At 47.5% G+C, this 20,898-nt stretch overlaps 1 protein-coding gene across 1 annotated transcript in view; it reads left to right on the top strand.

The window, feature by feature from the left end:
* AFF4 (ALF transcription elongation factor 4) overlaps positions 1 to 20,898 on the top strand; it is a 907,016-nt gene that overhangs the window by 603,620 nt on the left and 282,498 nt on the right. The window contains exons 15-16 of the mRNA XM_078653083.1: positions 5,383 to 5,614; positions 10,820 to 10,917. Of these exons, the coding sequence (XP_078509209.1) occupies positions 5,383 to 5,614; positions 10,820 to 10,917 (330 nt within the window). The remainder of the gene's footprint in view (positions 1 to 5,382; positions 5,615 to 10,819; positions 10,918 to 20,898) is intronic.

A 20,898-nucleotide genomic window follows, 5' to 3' on the forward strand; every position in this document is an offset into this window, starting at 1 on the left:
GATCACGAATGGCGTCTCCATCCGGAGGAGATGCAAAGTCTTTTTTAGAAGTGGGGAGAGACTTGGTTAGATCTGTTCGCCTCTGCCGACATTGCACGATGTCAGCAGGTCTGCGCGCTGGGGTTTCCTAGGCAGCACTCGCTCTGCAATGCTTTTCGAGTAGAGCTTAGGTCTCCTGTACGCCTTTCCACCAATACCACTCCTGTCAAGAATGCTCAAGAAGATCAGGATGACCGAGTCCAAGTCATTCTTGTGGCTCGGACTGGTGGTGGAGAGTCTGGTATCCAACTTCCCCTTCTGGAGGATCTTTTGTTGCAGCAGCAGAGGAGGGTCCTCCATCTGAACCTGTCAACTCTACAACTTCTTGTGTGGAGATAGAGCAGCAGCAACAGTTGAAAGCCTTCGACCTTCCTCCCAAAGTTTGTGATGTGATTCTGGCAGCCAGGCGTATCTCAACCAAGACCGCGTACGCTTGCTAGTGGCATAAATATGTAAAATATTGTACAGAAAGCCTATTGACCCTCTTTCTGCTTCCCTCTCTCAAGTCCTCCTCTTTATTTTGACCCTTACCCAGCAGGGCTCTGCAGTTGGCACTCTTAAAGGGTACTGTTCAGCCTTGTCTGCCTTCTTGAGGCTGCCAGACCAACCCTCTTATTTTAACACCCCTATTGTAAACAGGTTTCTGAAGGGACTTGTACATATGTTCCCACCTGTCCCATTCATCAGGCTTCAGTGGGTCCCTAATTTAGTTTTCACCTTCCTGATGTGTGCTCTGTTCAAACCTCTGCCCAACTGCCCCCTCCAGCTGCTTTCCATTAAGACAGCCATTTTAGTGGCAATAACGTCTGCCTGGATGTCGAGGGAATTGCTGCCTCTGTCATCCAAGCCTCCTGAATTGACTGTCTTCCCTGAGAAGTTGGTGCGTTGCACTAGGGCCTCTTTTTACCAAAAGTTGTAACACCATTCCACTTGGGGCAGTCTGTCGCTTTGCCCTCTTTCTATGCTCCTCTACACTCCTCTGAGGAGGAGCGACTCCACCGTCTGGACCCGAAAAGAACATTGCCGTTCTACCTTGACCGCATGTGAGAAAGTGCCATCTTTCTAGCCTTGGTATGCCCCCACTTTTTTCTGAACTGCTGATGTGCTTTGACTGAGTGTGCCCTGGGTCCCTGCCAATCAGGTACCCAGGGCCTGTGTTCCTTCCCTAAAAAGAAAAAGTTATGCTGAAACAAAATACCCAATTGGCATCTCTGGCCACCTGTCAGCCCCTAGTAAATGGTACCCTAGGCACCCAGGGCATGGTGACCAGAGAAGACCCCTGAGGGCTGCAGCACTTATTGTGCCACCCTCAGGGGCCCTGTACCCTGGCACCCACACACTGCCTTTGCAGACTGAGTGCCTAAGTACAGAACTAAAACGAGTCATCCCTGTGTGCCATGCCCACAGACCCCACTGCCCTGACAAACTTCAGTCACCCCTCCAGCTGAGAGCCCTATGCCAGAGGTGAGGGCCAGGTGCATGAGCCCTGTGCCCCTACAGTACCCAGGGCCATTCCTGGGCACTTAAGTGCAGTGATGCCATTTAAGAGTATATGGTGCTGGGAGGTTGTCATTACGAACTCCACAGCACCATAATGGCTACACTGAAGACTGACAAGTTTGGTACCAAACTTCTCAGCACATTAAACCCGCACTGATGCCAGTGTGGGATTTAATGTAAAATGCACGAGAGGGCATCCTAGAGATGCCCTCCAAAACCCGAACCTACAATCCACATCTGGGCTGAGTGGCTGCAGAGGCTGCCACACAGCAGACATGTTGCTGGACCCCTGGGTGGAGAGCCCCCCTCTCCCCCCCCCTCTTGGACCCGCAACAATGCACATCCTGGGCGAGGTGCTATGTCTCCTCCCCCAGGATGGACAGGGGGAAGCTTCAAAGGCATACCGCCTCTGAGAGCTTCTCCAGACCATTTGCTATACCCAGCAACTGGCCCCCACCCGTTCTAACCCCACTCTAGCGGGAAGACTGGCAGGAAAAACTACCTCAGGAAGAAGGGTGTGCCAACCTTTGCCAACTCCACCCCTCAGGTGGAGGAGGCGAGGTGAAGCACGACCCCGGGCTCCGGCCATCTTGTAGATGTGAAGCCCTGCCCAATCCCAGCTAGGCTCCTGCCCCCCCTCCCACGGGAGAGGAGCTGACTAGGAGATGTCCTCACCCCAGGACAGGGACCCATTGGTCCCTGCCCTTGCCCTACCTGTAACACCCCTAAATGTAGTATTTAGGGGCTCCCTGAACCTTTATTCCTCAGATCCCCATATCAAAAGAAGAAGATCAAGAGGAAGAAGATCCGCCGCGCAGCTGCTAATGAAAGTACAACAACAACTGACTTGGCCCCAGTCCTACCGGCCTGTTGACCCTGGAACCTGCTGCTGCCTAATCCCGGCGACCTCCGTGGACAGCAACCTTGGGACACCCAGAAGACCTGCCTGCCTTGACCCTCTCGAAGATTGGGACTCCCATCAGCAGAGGCTCTGCTGCAACACCCCACCTGGTGCTCACCAGGAAGCTCTGGACCAGCCCACTCGGCAACCGGCGAGCCCGTGCCGGGCCAACCCGAACCAAGACCATGAGGACGTCCCCCCGGCGACTGGGACCCGGAGTCCAGTGCCAAAAGACCCTCCTCGACGAACCAGCTGACGCCTACAGACTCAGAATCAGGGGCCACCCAACCGTGACCAGCCGAGGGTAAGCTTTTGCGACCCCCAAAGACACCCCTGCATCTGGCGCCCCGCGGCCCCCTGTGCCTCCCTTTTGGGGTACCTACCTGTGCTCCATCATCCCAACTTACCTCTCGAAGTGGTGGTCGCCCCTGGAGAGTCACCGTCCCCGAGCCTGCAGCCTTTGTTCCTTTTTCAAGATCCTCATTGGATAACATTGAGCGCCCGACGGCTCAAAAGCACCCTGCACCCAGCCGCCCGAGTGCCGCTGGCTGTGATCTCTTTGCCCTTTCCTACTCCCCCCCCCCCCCCCCCCCTTTGCCCAGAGCAAGTGACCAGGAGCCCAGCTCCCAGAGCCGCGTGGCCTGCTAGCCAGCAGCCACCAACCGAAGGCCCCCTTTCCCTCATTGGATAACATTGGGCCTACCTACCTCTGCACCCGGCCGCCCCTGTGCCGCTGGCACTGAACTAACTGTACTCACCTGACCCTGAGGGACCCCTGAGTCTACGCCCAGAACCCTAACTTCACCAACCAAGTACTCACCTGGAAACCAGTAATTCACTTACCTGCCATTGGATAACATTGACCCATTTTGACTCGAACATTTTCTAAGTGTGAAGTTTTGAAAACTGAAAATATTCTTATAAAATCAGCCAAAGTCCGAATTCCAAAATACTCACCTGTGATCAGGAGAAAAGCCAGTACTGTACCTTTCAGACCAGTACTGAACCGCAAAAGTAATCCCTAGCGGGTTTACTAGTGACCTGTATTTTCTCCATAGGAACCCATTGTCTGCTTTTCTGTGAAATTTCTTCTGTCTACTTTTGAAAACTCCAAATATTCTTAAAAAATCGTGCGAAATACTGAAACGCAATTACATACCTGTTTTGAGTTATGCCCCCAGTGCTGGCCCTAGGAGACTAGTGCTGGGCTACAAAAGTAACGCATCGTACTTTACCTGTAACATGAATTTCCTCCCATTGAATAACATTGTCAGAATCACCTTGAAAAGTTTCTAAGTGTGAACTTTTAAAACAGCTTTATATTCAAGAAAATCCAGCACAGTAACTAAAACGTTTTTGCTAATCTGGTTGCAGCTTAGACCCCAGGACTGAATCTAAGATCTAGTCCTGGAACAACTTAAGTAATCCATAAAGTAATTAACTGTACTTTCCTATGAAAAACCCATTGAGCTCAATGCTAGAGTTAGTTTCAGAACTGTATTGCTTATTAGCTATCCTGTGATTATTATGTGTACAAACTTATTGCTCCTCTGCAAAGTATTTACATGAGAGTACTCGTACCTTGAAAAGTATATTTTTATAACTGTTGGTTCTAAAAATAAAACAACTATATCTGAGGATATAAAAACAATTGGCCTGGAGTTCAGTTCTTGAGTGTGTGAAACCTTTTGCTGACTTGAGTGTGTACAACAAATGCTTTACACTGTCCTCTGGTACTGCCTTACTGCTTGACCAAGATACCACTTTTGAGAGTCAGTTCTGACTAACCTCTGTTATACCTTTGGGGTTTGTGGACTCTATACACACTTTACTACCTTATTGTCCTGTGTATATATAGATCCACTTTCTCACCCCGCACTAAAGAGTTCTGGGTGAACAGCCAACTCTTCTTGGGGTAACTTGGATCAAAGAAAGGTTGTGCAGTGCCGAAGAGGACTATCTCGCAATTGATCATCCTCTGCATCAAAATTTGCTACGCTGGGGCCACAAAATAGTCTCCTGAGGGCTTAAGAGCTAATTTCACCATAGCTAAGGCTGCGACCACAGCGTTGCAACGTGGTGTTCCAGTTCTTGACATTTGTCAGGTATCAACTTGGGCAGCAGTTCTCACTTTCACTAAGCACTACTGCCCGGACAGTCAAGTCCGCAGCAACGGCCTTTTCGGCTGTTCTGTCCTGCAGGATTTGCTGGTCTAAACTTGTCCATAGTCCCTCCTCCAGGGATAGCATTGCTTGGGTATGTATTCTAAGGTAAGAAATCTGTGGCTAGATGTCTCTTATCAGATGGACAAGTTACTTAACTTCGGTAATGCTTTGTCTATGATCTAGCCACAGATTCCTTACCAACTCAACCATCCTCCCCCACGCTGTGGACTGGTTTCTATGGTCTGGGCTGATCCCTTCGAGGGTGCTAGTTCTAAACACATCAGTGTCCGTGCACTTAATGGCTCTGCGCTCCTTGCGTGGAAAGTCATGAAAAGTAATGATCGTCATGCACTGAGATGGCACCTATATAGTTGAGGTGGATGTCATTTTCAGCTCTGAGTACGCTGACATCATACATAGCCGACTGATGCCACCTACTAGCAGGCCAAGGGTATTGCTTGAGCAAAAGCATTTTGCATCCAGCTTGACGCTTGGGATATTCTAAGGTGAGGAGTCTGCTGCTAGATCATGTCTCTAACAGACAAGGTGTAACTGAAGGTAGGTAACTTTCCAAACGGTGTAGTCACTAGGTCCCATGATTGGAAAACACTTCTTAGAAGGAAAAAAACATGTTGTACACGTCTGAACATCAGATGTCCGGAGTATGCATAGTATGTGAATCTACACCACTACATGCCACAAACAGATGCTTACAGGGTAAGTAACATTTTCCTTGTATATTGAATTCAAGTAAGTGTTATATTATTTTATTTGCAGGTCATCGAAACCAAGTGCAGTGAAGGAAAAGGACCCACTTCCATCTCCAGCACCAGTACCTCTGAAAGATCCCAAAGTGGAGAATGCATCAAGGAAGAGAACAGTCAGTCAGTCATCGTCGCTAAAATCAAGCAGCAGTAGTAGTAAAGACAACAGCAACAATAAAAGCAGCTCTTCTTCGAAGCAGAAAAAGGTTGAAGGAAAGCCGTCTAGCAGTTCAAAGGAGACTAAGGTATGGTTTGTAAAATGTCTGTTGATTATGGTGATATTAGTCAATTTCAAAAGACAATTTTTAAAAAAAGTACTAAGCACTTTTTAAATGTTGTTCACATTGTCAGGTGGATGTTGTGAAAACTCAGTCTGCCTAATATTTGTTGGAGAGTGCTTTCCTACATGCCCTTTATTTAGAGAATATATTTTTTGTTCTTCTTTTCGTAGCAGAGTAAGCCCACCAGCTTTGTTAATACACCTGAGATGTTGCCTTCAGGGTCCATTTTGGTTTCAGACACAAGGGGTTCACTTTTACCCCGTCACTGCCAAGTTACTTGCTCAACTCTGCTCCATTGCTTAATAAAATATGTAGTGTTAGGTGGTTCAAACACTTATTTGACACCGAAAAGATAGGTAGTCAGTACATTACATGTATATTTATGGTATTTCTCTAGATTGAACCTAACCAAAAGGCAGCTGAGCATTGTACTGGTTCAAAGACCTGCAAAAATGGTTAAGTGACAGCAGAGTTAGCTAATTTGTGGGCTGGTAATTCATGTATTGTTCCTTACTGAGGTTCGTCAACTCCTTTGTAAACTAAATTGGAACTGCTTTGGGTTGTTCCTGTGGATACAGGGATTTTGTTTCAGATCCGGAGTACATAGAAGGTAAGGATCTGCTGCCTTGTTTTTTGTTCTTAACACCTTCGTGAGCCCTGGCTGTGCAGAGAACCACCAGAGATGGTGAACTTGTTTGCCAGATAAATACGAGTGCGTGTTGTGATGCCTTTGTAAATGATTAAGCCGGTGTTGAAGATGGAGTGGACTGCAAGGGGAGCCAATCGCATTTCATTAGGATTGAGGTGATGTGATCATATTTCTTCAGGCCATGGATAAGACGTGATGTGTCACGTCAGATGCCATTAAGCGGTGTAAGTGTGTAGTCTGGGAGGCCATGGAGCAAAATGTTAACACTATCCAGATGCAGGAAAGGGGGTGGTGATGAACAGAGTGTCTGAATTAAGCAGACCACTCTTACCCAGTCCAAAGATCAGGGCTTGATCCATCACCGTTATTTAGCTCACTGCCCCATCCCAGCTCAGAACCTGGCTATATGCAAATTAGTCTGTCCCTGGCCCAGTGCATCATGGGAACAGGGCAGACCAAACTACCAAGCCAATTCTTCACCAGAAAGGAGACAAGCTTCCGGGGACCGGTTTCTGGCATTACAGCCGTCGTCGGCCGTCGTCGGCCCGGCTTGCTTGAATCCTGATGGAGCAGTGAGCAAGGGACTCATGTCTGAGTATACCCTGGTCTGCTTAATTCAGGCACTCTGTTCATCACCACCCCCTTTTCTGAATCACTATCCAGATGCAAGCGTATGAGGGCTTGAACAGTAGTTCTGAAGTCGCTTTTTAGAATAAACAGTTTCACTTTTGTTTGTAGAGAAAGCTGGTAACAAGCAGTGTTCGTTTTTTCAGCAATGTGTTCCTTAAGGATGAGGTTGGCATCCAGGGAGAATCCAATCGACTTGCCACTCCGCTTCACATTCAGTGAAAGTCTCAATTCAAAACTGGCAAGATTAATGTAATTGAGCCAGGTTTGTATTAAGTCTTGTTTGTTGTTCTTGGCGAATAACTGGAATTCTTTCTTGGTTAGGTTGAACTTTAGGTAAGCACTGAACATACAAGACTGGATGATGTGCGGGTAGTGTTTGAGGTGTTGGATTTTTGCAGCAGAGGAAACATTCAAGTATAGTTGATTATCCGCTTATTTTGAATCTCTATGCTCTTTTCTGAAAAGGATCATTTCCTTATAGATATACTGAAACCAAGAGAAAGCAGTTCAGTTCCTACCCTTTCTAAAAAGCATACTTAAGAGTTGAATGCCGATTTTCGTAGACCAGGGTACGCCTAGAGTAGAAAAGAAATATAAGTGAGCTCCAGAAAAACCGTTTTACATCAGAGCATATTCAACCAGATTCTCTGGTTGTGCACACTGCAAAGAAAGTGCTTAAGCACGGAAACACTTTGCCGCAAATGAATAGATGCTCAGACATGAGTCCCTTGCTCATTGCACCATCAGGATTCAAGCAAACCGGGCCGAAGACGGCTGTAATGCCAGAAACCGGTCCCCGGAAGCTTGTTTCCTTTCCAGTGAAGAATTGGCTTGGTAGTTTGGTCTGCCCTGTTACCATGATGCACTGGGCCAGGGACAGACTAATTTGCATATAGCCAGGTTCTGAACTGGGATGGTGCAGTGAGCTAAAAAACGGTGATGGATCAAGCCCTGATCTGTTGACTGGGTAGGAGTGTTCTGATTAACTCAGATACTCTGTCCATCACCACCCCCTTTTTGAAATTATTATGGTCAGAACAGTTGGCACTAGCGTTTTGCTTCGGCAGCACTGTTGGGTGAGGTCACCAGACTTCTCTGTGTGATGTGCAAGTCTATTTGATTGACAGGGCATTTGTTGTCTCTTACCTTTTGCTGAGAAGGCTGATTCAGCATTAAAGCCTTTTAAAGAAAGCCAGGCCATAGTTAGTTCTGTGGACCTTTCTACTTCTGCATTACAGTATCCTCAACCGTTTCACCACTTTAACAAACTACTCCAGGGGGATGACATCCCCTCATACCAAGGCATGCTACCCCTGCAACAGACACTCCAGTCCTTTTGGGTTCGGTGTCAGGGATCAAGCAGACCAAGTCCAGGCCACCAGGGGCAACAAACGTTCCAGTCCCCCACCCCACGTAAACAGCCTCCAATTTACTTTAGTTTGCCATTATTCCACATGACCACCCTGTGGGGTGCACAATCAGATATTTCCTCCAAGAGTGGCAGAATAATAACATCTGACAGATGGTTCCTCCAGATCATCTAATAAGGCAATGCCCTTCCATTGTTTTTCGACCACCCTGCATCTTCCACCCACATCATAGGAGCACATGTCCATCTTGCTTTAAGGGGGTCTGGTTCCTTTAGCTAAAGGAGCCGTAGTGTGGGGCCTGGTGCAGAAATGAGGGACTGGCTGTTCCTCCCTCTATTTCCTTGTGCAGAAAGAATGAGACTTTCGTCCTATTTTAGACCCACGCCCTCTGAAAGCCTTGCAGAAGGACAAATGCAAGATGCTCATGCTGGCGCAGATTCGGTTAGCACTGGATCCAGGTGACTGGATGGTGGCTTTGGAGGTGTACGGCACCTACTTTCATGTACCTGTCCTGCAGTTCCAAAGATGCTACTTGCGGTTAAAGGTGAGCCAGGAGCATTATTGCAAACAGAGCTCTCTTTTGGCGCCTATCACCCGTTTTTCAAATGTTTTGGGACTCACCTGCTGGTAATTTTGAACACACACTGGAATACGGCGTTCCAGTGCCCAGAGTATGTTTATGACCCCTAAAAATATTGAAATTGGTTTAATACCTGCTTGGCACTTAAAATGTTTCTGTAAGTCCAGGAATATGGTGCAGAAATGCACCCATATTATTGAAAGTTGAATGCCACTTGTTGTCTGCAGCACCTGTTCCATCCCTTACAGTGCCCCTAAAATGGCTTCAGGTCTTTTCTGTGTATCCTGACTGCAGCAGCTTGAGCCCTACTACACAAAATTGTTGATCACACTTTTGACAAGAAGAAAACATGATTTTAAACATTAAATAAGTGTCCCCTAAGCTAATCTTGGTATCCAGAAGATAGGGTGCATATTATTGAAGAGTGAACTGTGTGACTTTATAAATGGCATGTTCCCCTAGTGACTTGGCCCTAAACAACATTCACTGTCCAGGCTGTAACCGGCCCATAGGAAAAGTTTGAGTATAGATTATACACTTCAATCTTCAGAGACTTATTTTTCATATTTAATGAAAAGACAATCTAATGCTAAAGTTGGATTTTTATAAAATGTATATTGGAAATGTAAATTTTAGCGAATTACCTTTACCCTGCTTGAAACTGCTGGTGGCTAATTTGCTTCATCACTCCAGCAACTGCCCACTCTTTCCGTGACCTAAATTCGATGTGAAAACGAAATGTAGGGTGACACCTGGGTGTCCCTGTTTTGTCCCCCTAGTCAGGCTGCCAATTCACTTAAGCGACAAAGTACATGTTTGTTTATGAATTTAAACTTACAAAATCGTAATCTTTGCAGTGTGTTAGATCCTCAAGCCATAACGAGCTGCCTGGCCATGCAAAAATCTGAACATGACAACTGCGTAGTGCGGCATTGAAGGCTTGGGCTCAATCATATTGACTTCACTTATGGTTGGCGCTCAGTGCAAAAAACTTGAAAACTAGAAACGTTTTGAGACCCAAAGACTAGATGGTGGAATAATTTGTAACATGTGAACATAGGCTAGTTTCTAGATCAAAACTAATATATGTTCGTAACTAGTTTCTTAGTGTACATGGATAATTTATGAGCATGTGTACAAATGGGAGTAAAATCTGAAATTCAGCTGTGACAGTGGCAGACAATGGAAGGGGGAAATGCCTATAGTGGCCAGTTCTTAGCCTGGTATCAGTGGGCCCAATTGTCTGTTTAGGATAGTGATTTAAAAACGCATACATGGAACACTTTATTTGCTAGAAGGATTTGCTAGTAAACCTTCAAATACTTCACTCCCTCTAAAAATGCCTACAGGTGATAAATGCCGAAACAACTGAGTGTCACCCATCCAGTCATAAACACACCCCTGACAAAAGATCTATCAAAATGCATGATGCACTAAAAACAAAGAAGCTGTTGGCTTTCCTTCTTTAGACTTCATTCCATTATTATATAGCTGGTGGATGGCAAAGTGGACAAAACAGTGGCAGACCAGAAAATCGGGGCAAATAAAGATAAACCCCTGGAGGCTGGTAATGCTGTTTTATTGGTGTGTGCCCACACTGGTTGAGATTAATTGTTTCAAGGTCGCTCATTGTAGCTCAAAAGAACCTTGCCTGAAGCCGAAAGTGATACGTTTTTATAGCAAGTCTCTTGTGTTCCTCTCAGTTTTCCTGTTAATCATATTCAACTTGTTTGGTTGTATGTGTATTGTGGTTCTTCTACTTTGTTATGAGTGGTTTGCTCCAAATTTCAATGATACGAATTATCCTATCATGTGGTTAGGAACTACTTAAAGAGAATACAAATATTTCACATAATGTAATATTTATTTTCAAGTTAAAGGTTGTTTCCACAGCATTCATAAAATAGCTTTGTAAGAGGAATATTTGTCATCGTTTTTAGGAAAAAGCTTCAAGCAACTCAGCAAGTTATCCTCCCATAGCTATCCCACCACCAGACAGTTCAAAATCTCGGCGAGCCAGGATGACCTTTGAAGACCGGTAACATAACCTGCAAATTAGGCTTTTTTGTGATCTTACCAAATAGGGGTGATTTCAGATTTCAATGGCTGTTAAATACATTAGTAAGACATGTTGGGGTCTTTGTTTTAAAGTATTGTTCCAAGTACTTGTTTAATTAAATGCCTACCTTTCTTTGTCTGAAGAGGTGGGGGGATGGAAATGGAACCGAGTTGTAGCGCTTTGTGAAGAGGCAGGTACTATCTCACTATGTTTCCTTGACAAGCTGAGCCTAACTGGCTGTAAGGGGCAAAACTATACCAGACTGGTGGGTTTGGAGATAGTCTGGCCTGAAAGGTCTCGGGGAATCCACAGCTGAACTATTAAATAGGGGTGGCATCAGATTTTTGAACTACGTATTTGATTTTCGACTGGATAAGATTTGAATATTCTGTTGATGCTACGGTCCTGTTACTAAAAACCTGTTAAAAAGATGCCTCCATCTCCCACTCTGACCCTGTTGGTAAGAGAAAGGAAAAACAAGCAGTCTCAGTGGGAGTGGTTTTGTTATACCAAAATGGTTTACACTGCTTTTGGTTTTTGTGAACATTTATCAAACCTTTGCTGTTTCAATGTTCTGTATTAATGTCTGGCAATTCTAGAAGAAAGGTCCACTATTAGCTTGCCTAATCTCCACTAACGGCCCCACCAATTCCGGGGATGCCTGGCTCCACCTTGGGGACTCCCAGCAAGGGACCATCCCACAGGGAAAGCCAGGACGGGTTCCCCAGAGTTATACAGCGCCGGGACGCCCCGTTGCTGGGGCAGCTGTGCGCTTTACAAGTATACTACATTTACATTTATTGTGTTGATCAGAAATAATTGTATGTTAGAGGCATGTGTTCTATAGATACACATGTTTTGCATACTCCTGCCATCTAGTGTTGGGTCCGGATGTTTGCAAGTTGTTTTTTCTTTGAAGAAGTCTTTCGAGTCGTGAGGTTAGATCACCCCTCTGCTTGGTAATAGTGTGCATGAGCATTGACTCCATTGTTTGTTTTCTTTTTGCCATTGGGTTCGTACGTGTATTGCAGTGCTACATATCGAGACCTTTTTTCTGGATCCTTTTGTTGTACAATCCACTCTACCATCGTCTGTATTGTTTCAAACATGTTTTCCATCCCTCACATATTGAAATTTGGAAGACTTCACACATAGGGTCGAAACATCCCAACCGCGGTCTTCGGGCCTAGCCCGTCCGGGTTACCTTCTACTTGATACCAACTTCGATGAAATCCGCGTAAGGAACGGACTCCTTTGCAATTCTGCTCTTGGTGCCACTCTAAGAACCTGCGCACCGACCTTCACAAAGTCTGCAATCTGTGCTTGGAACACAAAGAAGACTGTGATGCTGGCGGGTCATTTTGATCAAAAAGACCTTGCGAGACCATCCGGCTCGACGTAGAGACATGCAGAGGCAGAGCACAGAAGACACTCCCCAATATGTCAGGAAGATATCGAGCAATAACAAGAAGACATGGAAGTCGGCTGCCGAAGAAGAGGAGGCCTTGTCCGTTTAAAAGTCCACCTCCGAACTTGAAATCAAACTTGAGTTCCATGATTCCCAGCTGGTCAAGATGCTGTGAGTACCCAACCCCCTTTGCCCACACCAAAACCTATCAATTAAACAAAAGGCTTCTAGGCCACCACTACTGTCTTGCCATGGTAGGCACAGAGACTCTGCTTCGAACCCCCCACCCTCGAGTTCAGACTCGAAAGCACAAATAGAGCCTTCCAGCTCTGCCTGAGCCGAGACCGCTCCCCCTTCGTACCGAAAGAGAAGCCCACTGTGGTTCTGAACAGTTCTGCACCTAAACATAAATCTGCTTTTCCAGCACTTCTGAAGCCCATTCTACAAACCATGCTAAAGACTTGATCTAAAACAAAAGAAAATACATATTCATCCAGAGACTGAATGCATTATAACACAACCTGCGCCAGTACCATCTTCCAAAAGGATAACTTTGTTCCTACAAGACATTGGATATAAGTTACCTTTAAAAAAGGACATAGCTATCAGTCCCATGCACCCTATTTCTCCTTCTTTACCACATTCACCTTATACCCTTGATACCTTCTTCACCTCCTAGCTCTCTAAATATTACACCTCAGGGTTCTCCTCACACAGACCCAGATGCAGATATAGGGTATGACCATAGTTATGAAGCACCACCGGACCCTGGCAGGATTATGATATGGACCCTCCAGAAGACACACTTCCTGATCTTTATTGTGCAAACCCTCACCTCCGGATAACGCCTCATATCAGGAGCTCACAGCCAGGGCATCTGCATATCATGGGGTCACTTGTCACAAAGAAGCCTTAGAAGAAGACTTTTTATTTGAAACCTTAGGGACTACACAAAAAACATCTAAATCTCTTCCGATGTTAAAGGGCATGATGCGCCATGCAGAGGATATTTTTAAGGACCCTGCACATGCATGCATTATTACACCTAGGATGGACAAGAAGGACAGACCCACACCATCTGAGTCAGTTTTTATTAGAAGCCAGCCTCCACCAGACTCATTGGTTGTGTCCAGTGCTCACGATACTCACCAACCAAAGCTGATGCAATGCCTCCTGACGGAGTCAAAGTGGATAGATGCCTCAGGCAAATGAGTTGCTGCCCAGTCGGCAAATCTATGGCGTATAGCCAATACACAGGGTCCTCTTATGACAGACATCACTGGGTTGAGATGGAGGAATAACTCCAATATCTCCCAGAGGAGAAAAATAAAAAGGGACAGGATTTTGTGCACGGGGGAAAATTTATTTCCAACTCCTCCATAAGGTGTGCATTAGATGCTGCTGACACTGCTGCCAGAGGGATTAATACTAGCATTCTCTTAAGGAGGCATGCCTGGGTGTGTATCTCTGATTTTAAACCAGAAGTTCAACAGACATTATTCAACGGCCCACAATAAGATAAAGCCTTAGAGAAGATAAAAAGAGACACAAGTGGTTAAATCCATGGGAGCACTTCAGACATCTCCTAATAGGGGCTCCTTACACAGCTCTTTTACAGAGGAGGCTAAAAAAACACTTCCACAGATGCTTCCACATTTTCATACATGCCACAAAATCAGTTCCCTCCTCCTAGAGGATTTTACCGGGGCAGCTATAAGAGTAACAATTACAATTGTCAGGACAAAGGCGCAAAACCCGTACCTCCCCATCTGCCAACAAACGATGACTCCATAATCATTCCCCCGATCATCCTACATCTGTCTGGGGTCGACTACAGCAGTTTCTTCCCACTTGGCAGTCAATAACATCAACTAAACAATGTGGACGAACCCACTAGAATAGGTTAAACAACCTCACTGTTGAGGTTAGCGGTCTCTGAGACCCTTTAGGTTTTCTTAAAAGACCCCTCACACACCAACCTAGTTGGTGTCATGCTTCATCATTGGGGTCCCAACCGGGTGGCCGAATGCCGCCTGGTTGTGCTACGACGCCTGATTACAGCAGAGTGGATGTCGTGTGTTATGTGATTGGTGCGAGTTAAAAGATATCTCTGGGAATCCTTGTCTGCTAAGTTTATTAATGACGGCCCAGGATAGTGTTAAAAACAAGTGTGGCAACCAGTGGAGGGGTTGGCTCCTAGTTGTCAATTAAAGGTCTAGATGTTTTGGCCCATCAAAAACAGAGTGTAGGGTCTTTCTTCAGGACCATATGATACCACGTGAATATAATAACCAACACGCGCGCTAAGGTGTGTGGTGCTATGCGTAGGTGTCGCTATACTCACGGACACTGAATAAAAACACTATTGTGTAGTGCTGGGCAGAGATACAGGGCTCGGAGGGGACTAATCTGTAATCCTGGAGCAGCCGGGACTACGGGAGACCACCATAGGTACATTGCAGGTCTGCGTCTTGACGAATGTGTGACCACAGATGAGACCCCTCCCGAGCCCCGTTTTTCTGCCCAGCTCTAGGCGTCATAGCACAACCGGGCTGCATTCGGCCACCCGGTTGGGACCCCAATGTTGAAGTATGACACCAAATATATTGGTGTGTGAGGGGTCTTTTAAGAAAACCTAAAGGGTCTCAGAGACAGCTAACCACAACAGTGAGGTTGTTCAAGCTCTTTTCCAGTGGGTTTGTCCACATTATTTAGTTTACTTTTGAACTTTTGAACTGGGGACAAGGACGGACCCCTGCAATTTCCTTGCTCTCTCCTTGTTTCACACAGTCAATAACATCAGTCAAGTGAGTGTTGTACATTATCCTACATGGTTATTGCCTGGAGCCCACCAGCAATTCAACCTGTATTCCACCTTGCATACAGGTTTTCTCTGGAACATCAACAACTGCTCAAACAGGAAATACAAGCTCTATATATAAAAGGAGCTCTAGAGCCAGTTCCAATACAACATCAAGGGTTACCTCCTTGTATTTTGTAATCCCCAAAAAGGACGACTCTCTAATGCTTTTATAGATCTAAGGCCTTTAAACCTATTCATACTATCAGAACACTTCCATATGGTTACACTTCAAGTGCTTCCACTTCTACAGCAAGGAAATTTCATGTCAGCCCTGGATTTCTAAGATGGATACTTTCACATCCCTATTCACCCAGAACATCGCAAATACCTCAGGTTTTTCATAGCAGGGAACCATTATTTATTCAAAGTCCTCACATTTGGAGTCATTACTGTACCCAGAGTATTCACCAATGCTTAGCAGTGGTAGCAGTTCATCTAAGACAACAAATACATGTCTTCCCATATCTGGACGATTGGCTTTTAAAAACCAGTATACTCCGTATGTGTCAACACACTCAGACTACCATAAATCATCTCCATCAGTTGGGATTCACAATCAATGCTCAATAATCCCCTCTTCAACCTTCACAGCTTCAACCATTACTAGAAGCTATGAGCAACACTTAATTAGGTCTAGCCTATACAAATGCAGTGACTATTCAAAATCTTCAAACACTGCTACCACAATTTTAAAGCAATTAGTATCCAACAACGAAAACTTTCATGCGACTTCTAGGGATTGTGGTATTATGCATTGCTACAACATCTAACAGTTCAGGGTCTCTGAGACACCAAACACCAGAATCTCCACATCAGCAACCTAGAGTTTCAAACTATTTACCTAGCGCTAAAAGCATTTCTAACTCCCCTTATAGGCAAGGGTGCCCTAGTCCAGACGGACAATATGACAGCCATGTACTATATACAAAAACAGGGGAGGAAATATACTCTGTACTGTTGTCACGTGCCTCTCAGACAATTTTGTGTCGGGCAATACATATCACACGACCTGCTAGCAGAACACCTTCCAAGGACGGACAAAGACTTTGCCGCCCTCCTCAGCAGGATGCAGCAACAAGTCCTCAAGTGGGAGCTACACCCAGAGTCCTCCCTTCCACAATTGGTGGTTTCCACAAATAGATCTGTTCGAGGCATGTGGGCTGCTGAATTCATATCTATAGCATAGATCGCCGCCTAGTGTTGGGTCCGGATGATTGCACATTGTTGTCCTGAAAGAGTCTTCGAAGTATCACGAGATAGGTGGCTCCTCCCCTGGACTACAGTGCGCATGGGCATCGACTCCATCCCCAGATTGTTTTTTTCCGCCATTGGGTTCGGATGTACTTTCGTTCTCTCAGTTCGGAATCGACATAATTCTCGAGGCCAAAAGGCCTTTTTCTCTCTTTATCGTCGGTATTGTTTGCGTTCGGTGCCCGGTTCTGTTAGGACTCGCTTCAGAGTTCAACATCCAAGGAGTCGCGTAACTCTTTGGAGCTCGAGGCCCAGTCGACGCAGCAAGACCCTCGACAACGCGACATGGAACGGAGCCCGTTCAAGAAGTGTCCCGTGTGTGGATCGAAGTACCCACACATCGACGTCCACCCGGTGTGCAACAAGTGCCTGTCGCCGGACCACGATGAAGCCAACTGTATGGCTTGTTCCAGGTTTCGTTCGAAGAAGACGATTCGGATTCGGCTTCGGCGCGTGGCGCGCATGGAGGCCCGGCAGTCGGCCCCGGCACCGGTGGACATCTTCGACAGCGATGAAGCAGACGAACACGACGTTCACCTGCAAATTTCGCCTCCAGCGGAAAAAGTCGACCCTCAAGTGGATGTCGAAGACCTACCCGTAGAAGAAGTCGTCGACGAGGTAGGAGACGACGATGAGGCCTATGGGGCCATGGAAGATAGCTCAGAGGAAGAGCTATGCCCCGTTCGAAAACTTACGAAGGCTCAGGTCGAGGGATTGCCTATCGGCCTTGCCCAAGACCTTCTACCACCATTCACGGCCCCGCCTCCCGGCCCGGCCACGGACACTTCGGAGCCGCCATTAAAGAAATCGAAACCGAAAGTGAAAGCTTCGGTGTCCGAACAACCTAAAGTGGTTCAGGCGCAATCGAAACCTTCTGATCCACCGTCGACACCCTCGTACTCCGAGGTGTCGGGACAGCCCAAGCCGAAGAAGCCTGTCGACCCGGCAAAGTCTGTGAAATCAGTCCAGCCAAAGCAGACTACAGGCGTCGAGCTGAAGCACAAAAAGGCCGTCCAGACTCCGTCGAGCAAGGGCGTCGAGCTGAAGTCCGGATCGAACCGAAGCCGAGCAAGGGCGCGGCACCAAAGGCCGCAAAGGGCGTCGAGCCGAAGACCAGCAAGGGCATCGAGCCGAAGGTTGGTGCCCCTAAAGCGGTTGCCCAGGACACCACCACGGGCACGCCTCGGACCGACCGGCAAAAGTCTTCGCCGATCGAGTCTTCCCACGTTGCTGGACTGAGGTAGTCTGTCGTATCGGCGAAACCATCCGCTTCATTCACGAAACAGGTCTCGGACTCCCTCAAGCGTATCAGGGACAAGGCCTCGGCGGTAGACCCCACACCGCCTCCCGTGCCGAAACAGTCGGTTCCCGCCTCCAAGTCATCGACGCCACTCCTCTTCACGTTGCCGCCAAAGGTGGCACCGAAGGACTTCGCACCACGGGCGGCGCCCGAAGCGAAAACGCACAGTGCTGTGGGGTCGACGCCTACTCTCCCGGCTGGGGACTTGACGCATCGACCACCATTACTGGAGGAACAGTCGGAACGTTTCATCGATGCCGACACTGGGAAACTTACGCTTTACAAGCGAAAAATTACGGCGACGACGCCTTTGGAGTCGTATACCATTCCTTTGAAGCGCAAAAGGCCTGCTTCTGATGCACCAGTCTTAGTCGAACCATTGACTCCTCGGACTCAAAGAATTGCCACGCCCTCGCCAACTTATTCCGATGCCGAGGATGCTGGGGATCAAGATGAGGAATACAGCTTCCCGACCCACGCTGATCCTGATGCACAACAGGACGCATGGGTGGACACAGGTGACCAGGGTGACCAGGGGGATCAGCAACCCACTCTCGACCCTCAGATATACAATATCAAAACGTCTCCCACTGAGGATTCTGCGGCATTCAATGCCTTGATTGAAAGGGCAGCTAAGAACCACGACGTTGAACTCCATGCTGACCCTGTGGAGGCGGACTTCCTCTTTGACACTTTTTCAGCAGCTGAAAAAACTGTGAAAACCCTCCCAATGCTCAAAGGAGTCCTCAAACATGCTGCGGACATTTTCAAGGAGCCCACACGGGCAAGGGTGGTCAACCCTAGAATTGAAAAGAAATACTGACCAGCACCTGGCGATCCCACTTACATCAAGGGCCAGTTGCCATTGGACTCTCTGGTCGTTTCTAATGCACGCAAGAGGGCGAATTCGCAGACCACTGGTGAAGCTCCTCCCCCGGACAAAGAGTCCAAAGTGCTAGAAGCATCGGGAAAGAGAGTAGCAGCTCAGGCGGCCAACATATGGCGTATCTCTAACACGCAGGCACTCTTGGCACACTACAACAGGGCACACTACGATACACTAGAGACCCTGTTGCAACATCTCCCAGACCAATATAAGGAGGCTGCGGAGATGCTTATCCAGGAAGGGAAGCTCATCTCCAACGCTTCAATAAAGTGTGCACTGGACGTTGCCGATACTGCAGCCAGGGCAATTAACACCAGTGTGATGTTAAGACGACGGGCATGGCTCAGAATCTCTGGATTTAAGCCTGAGATCCAAACTACCATCCTCAACCAGCCAGTTAACCCCGACAGATTATTTGGTCCAGAGGTGGATACCACCTTGGAAAAAATAAAAAAGGATACCGAGACTGCCAAGTCCATGGGAGCTCTCCAATCCCAACAGTTTCGGGGTAGCACTTTTCGTCGCTCAGGCAATAGGGGTGTTTCCAGAGGCCAGATGTCCCAACAAACGCAATTCAGTAAAGGTGGGGCGCAATCCTCTTACCCCAAACAGAATAGAGGAGGTTATCGGGGCAACAACGCCAAGGGCAGAGGCAAGGACAACAACAACTCCAGTTCCTCTGCCTCCAACAAACAGTGACGCCCTGTCACTGCCCCCGATCATTTCACGCCTGTCTGGGGGAGGCTCCAGCGGTTCCTGCCAGTCTGGAAAACCATCACCACAGACAGGTGGGTCAGGAAACTTATCCAGTACGGCTATTGTTTGGAGCTCACATCCACTCCACCCAACCTACCACCAAAACACCGTCCTATGTCCACAGAGCATTTGCACTTATTGCAGCAAGAGGTTCTCGTCATGCTGCAAAAGGGCGCTATAGAGCTCGTGCCAGTGGAGGAGGAAGGCACAGGGGTGTACTCCCTGTACTTCTTAATCCCGAAGAAGGAAGGGTCCCTCAGGCCTATTCGGGACCTCAGGCCCCTAAACCAGTACATTCTCTCAGAACACTTCCACATGCTAACGCTGCAACAGGTTCTTCCGCTCCTCAATCAGGGAGACTTCCTCGCAACCTTAGATCTCAAGGATGCTTACTTCCACATTCCACTCCATCCATCACACAAAAAATACCTCAGATTCACCATTCAAAATCGGCATTATCAATTCAAGGTCCTTCCTTTCGGAGTGACCACAGCCCCCAGAGTGTTCACCAAATGTCTGGCGACAGTAGCGGCGCACCTCAGGAGACAACACATCCATGTCTACCCTTATCTGGACGACTGGCTGGTTCAGGCAAAGTCGGCCCAGCAGTGCGCCGCCGACATGTCCCACACCATTCACCTTCTTCACAGTCTGGGGTTCTCCAACTATGCAAAGTCGCACCTTCAGCCAGCCCATGTGCGGCAATATCTCGGTGCAACGATCAATACTCTGGCAGCCACGGCTCAGCCAACTTCAGCGCGGATCAACAACATCCAGTCGCTAATCCAACAGTTCCAACCGCAACACTCGCTTCCTGCGAGAGTGTTCATGCAGTTGATAGGCATGATGGCCTCCTGCATTTTCATAGTCCCGCACGCCAGGTTACATATGCGTCCGCTCCAGGAATGCTTAGCGCATCAGTGGAATCAGGCTCAGGGACAGTTGAAAGACCTAGTGTTGGTCACCGGTCGGGCATACAACTCTCTGCATTGGTGGAATCCACACAACCTTTGCAAGGGCCGACAGTTCCAAGAGCCTGTCCCACAGATCATCCTGACGGCGGACGCGTCTCTCCAAGGATGGGGAGCTCATGTACTCCATTACACAGTGCAGGGACTATGGACAATACAGCAAAAGAAGATGCACATCAACTACCTAGAACTGATGGCAATCTTCATGGCACTGAAAGCATTCAAAGTACATCTGTGCAACAAGGTCGTGTTGATCCGGACGGACAACATGACAGCCATGTACTACATCCAGAAGCAGGGAGGTACACACTCTCCACAGTTGTCTCATCTGGCTCAGAGCATGTGGAAGTGGGCCATTCAAAGGAACATCTTCCTCATGGCGGAACACCTCCCAGGCACGGACAATCAGATGGCGGACCTGCTCAGCAGGTACAGCCACCAGATGCACGAATGGGAGATACATCCATCAGTACTCCGCCCGTACTTCCAGAAGTGGGGTCATCCACAGATAGACCTGTTCGCCAC

Source organism: Lissotriton helveticus, chromosome 7 (genome assembly GCF_964261635.1).
Source record: "Lissotriton helveticus chromosome 7, aLisHel1.1, whole genome shotgun sequence".
Taxonomy (NCBI): Eukaryota; Metazoa; Chordata; class Amphibia; order Caudata; family Salamandridae; genus Lissotriton; species Lissotriton helveticus.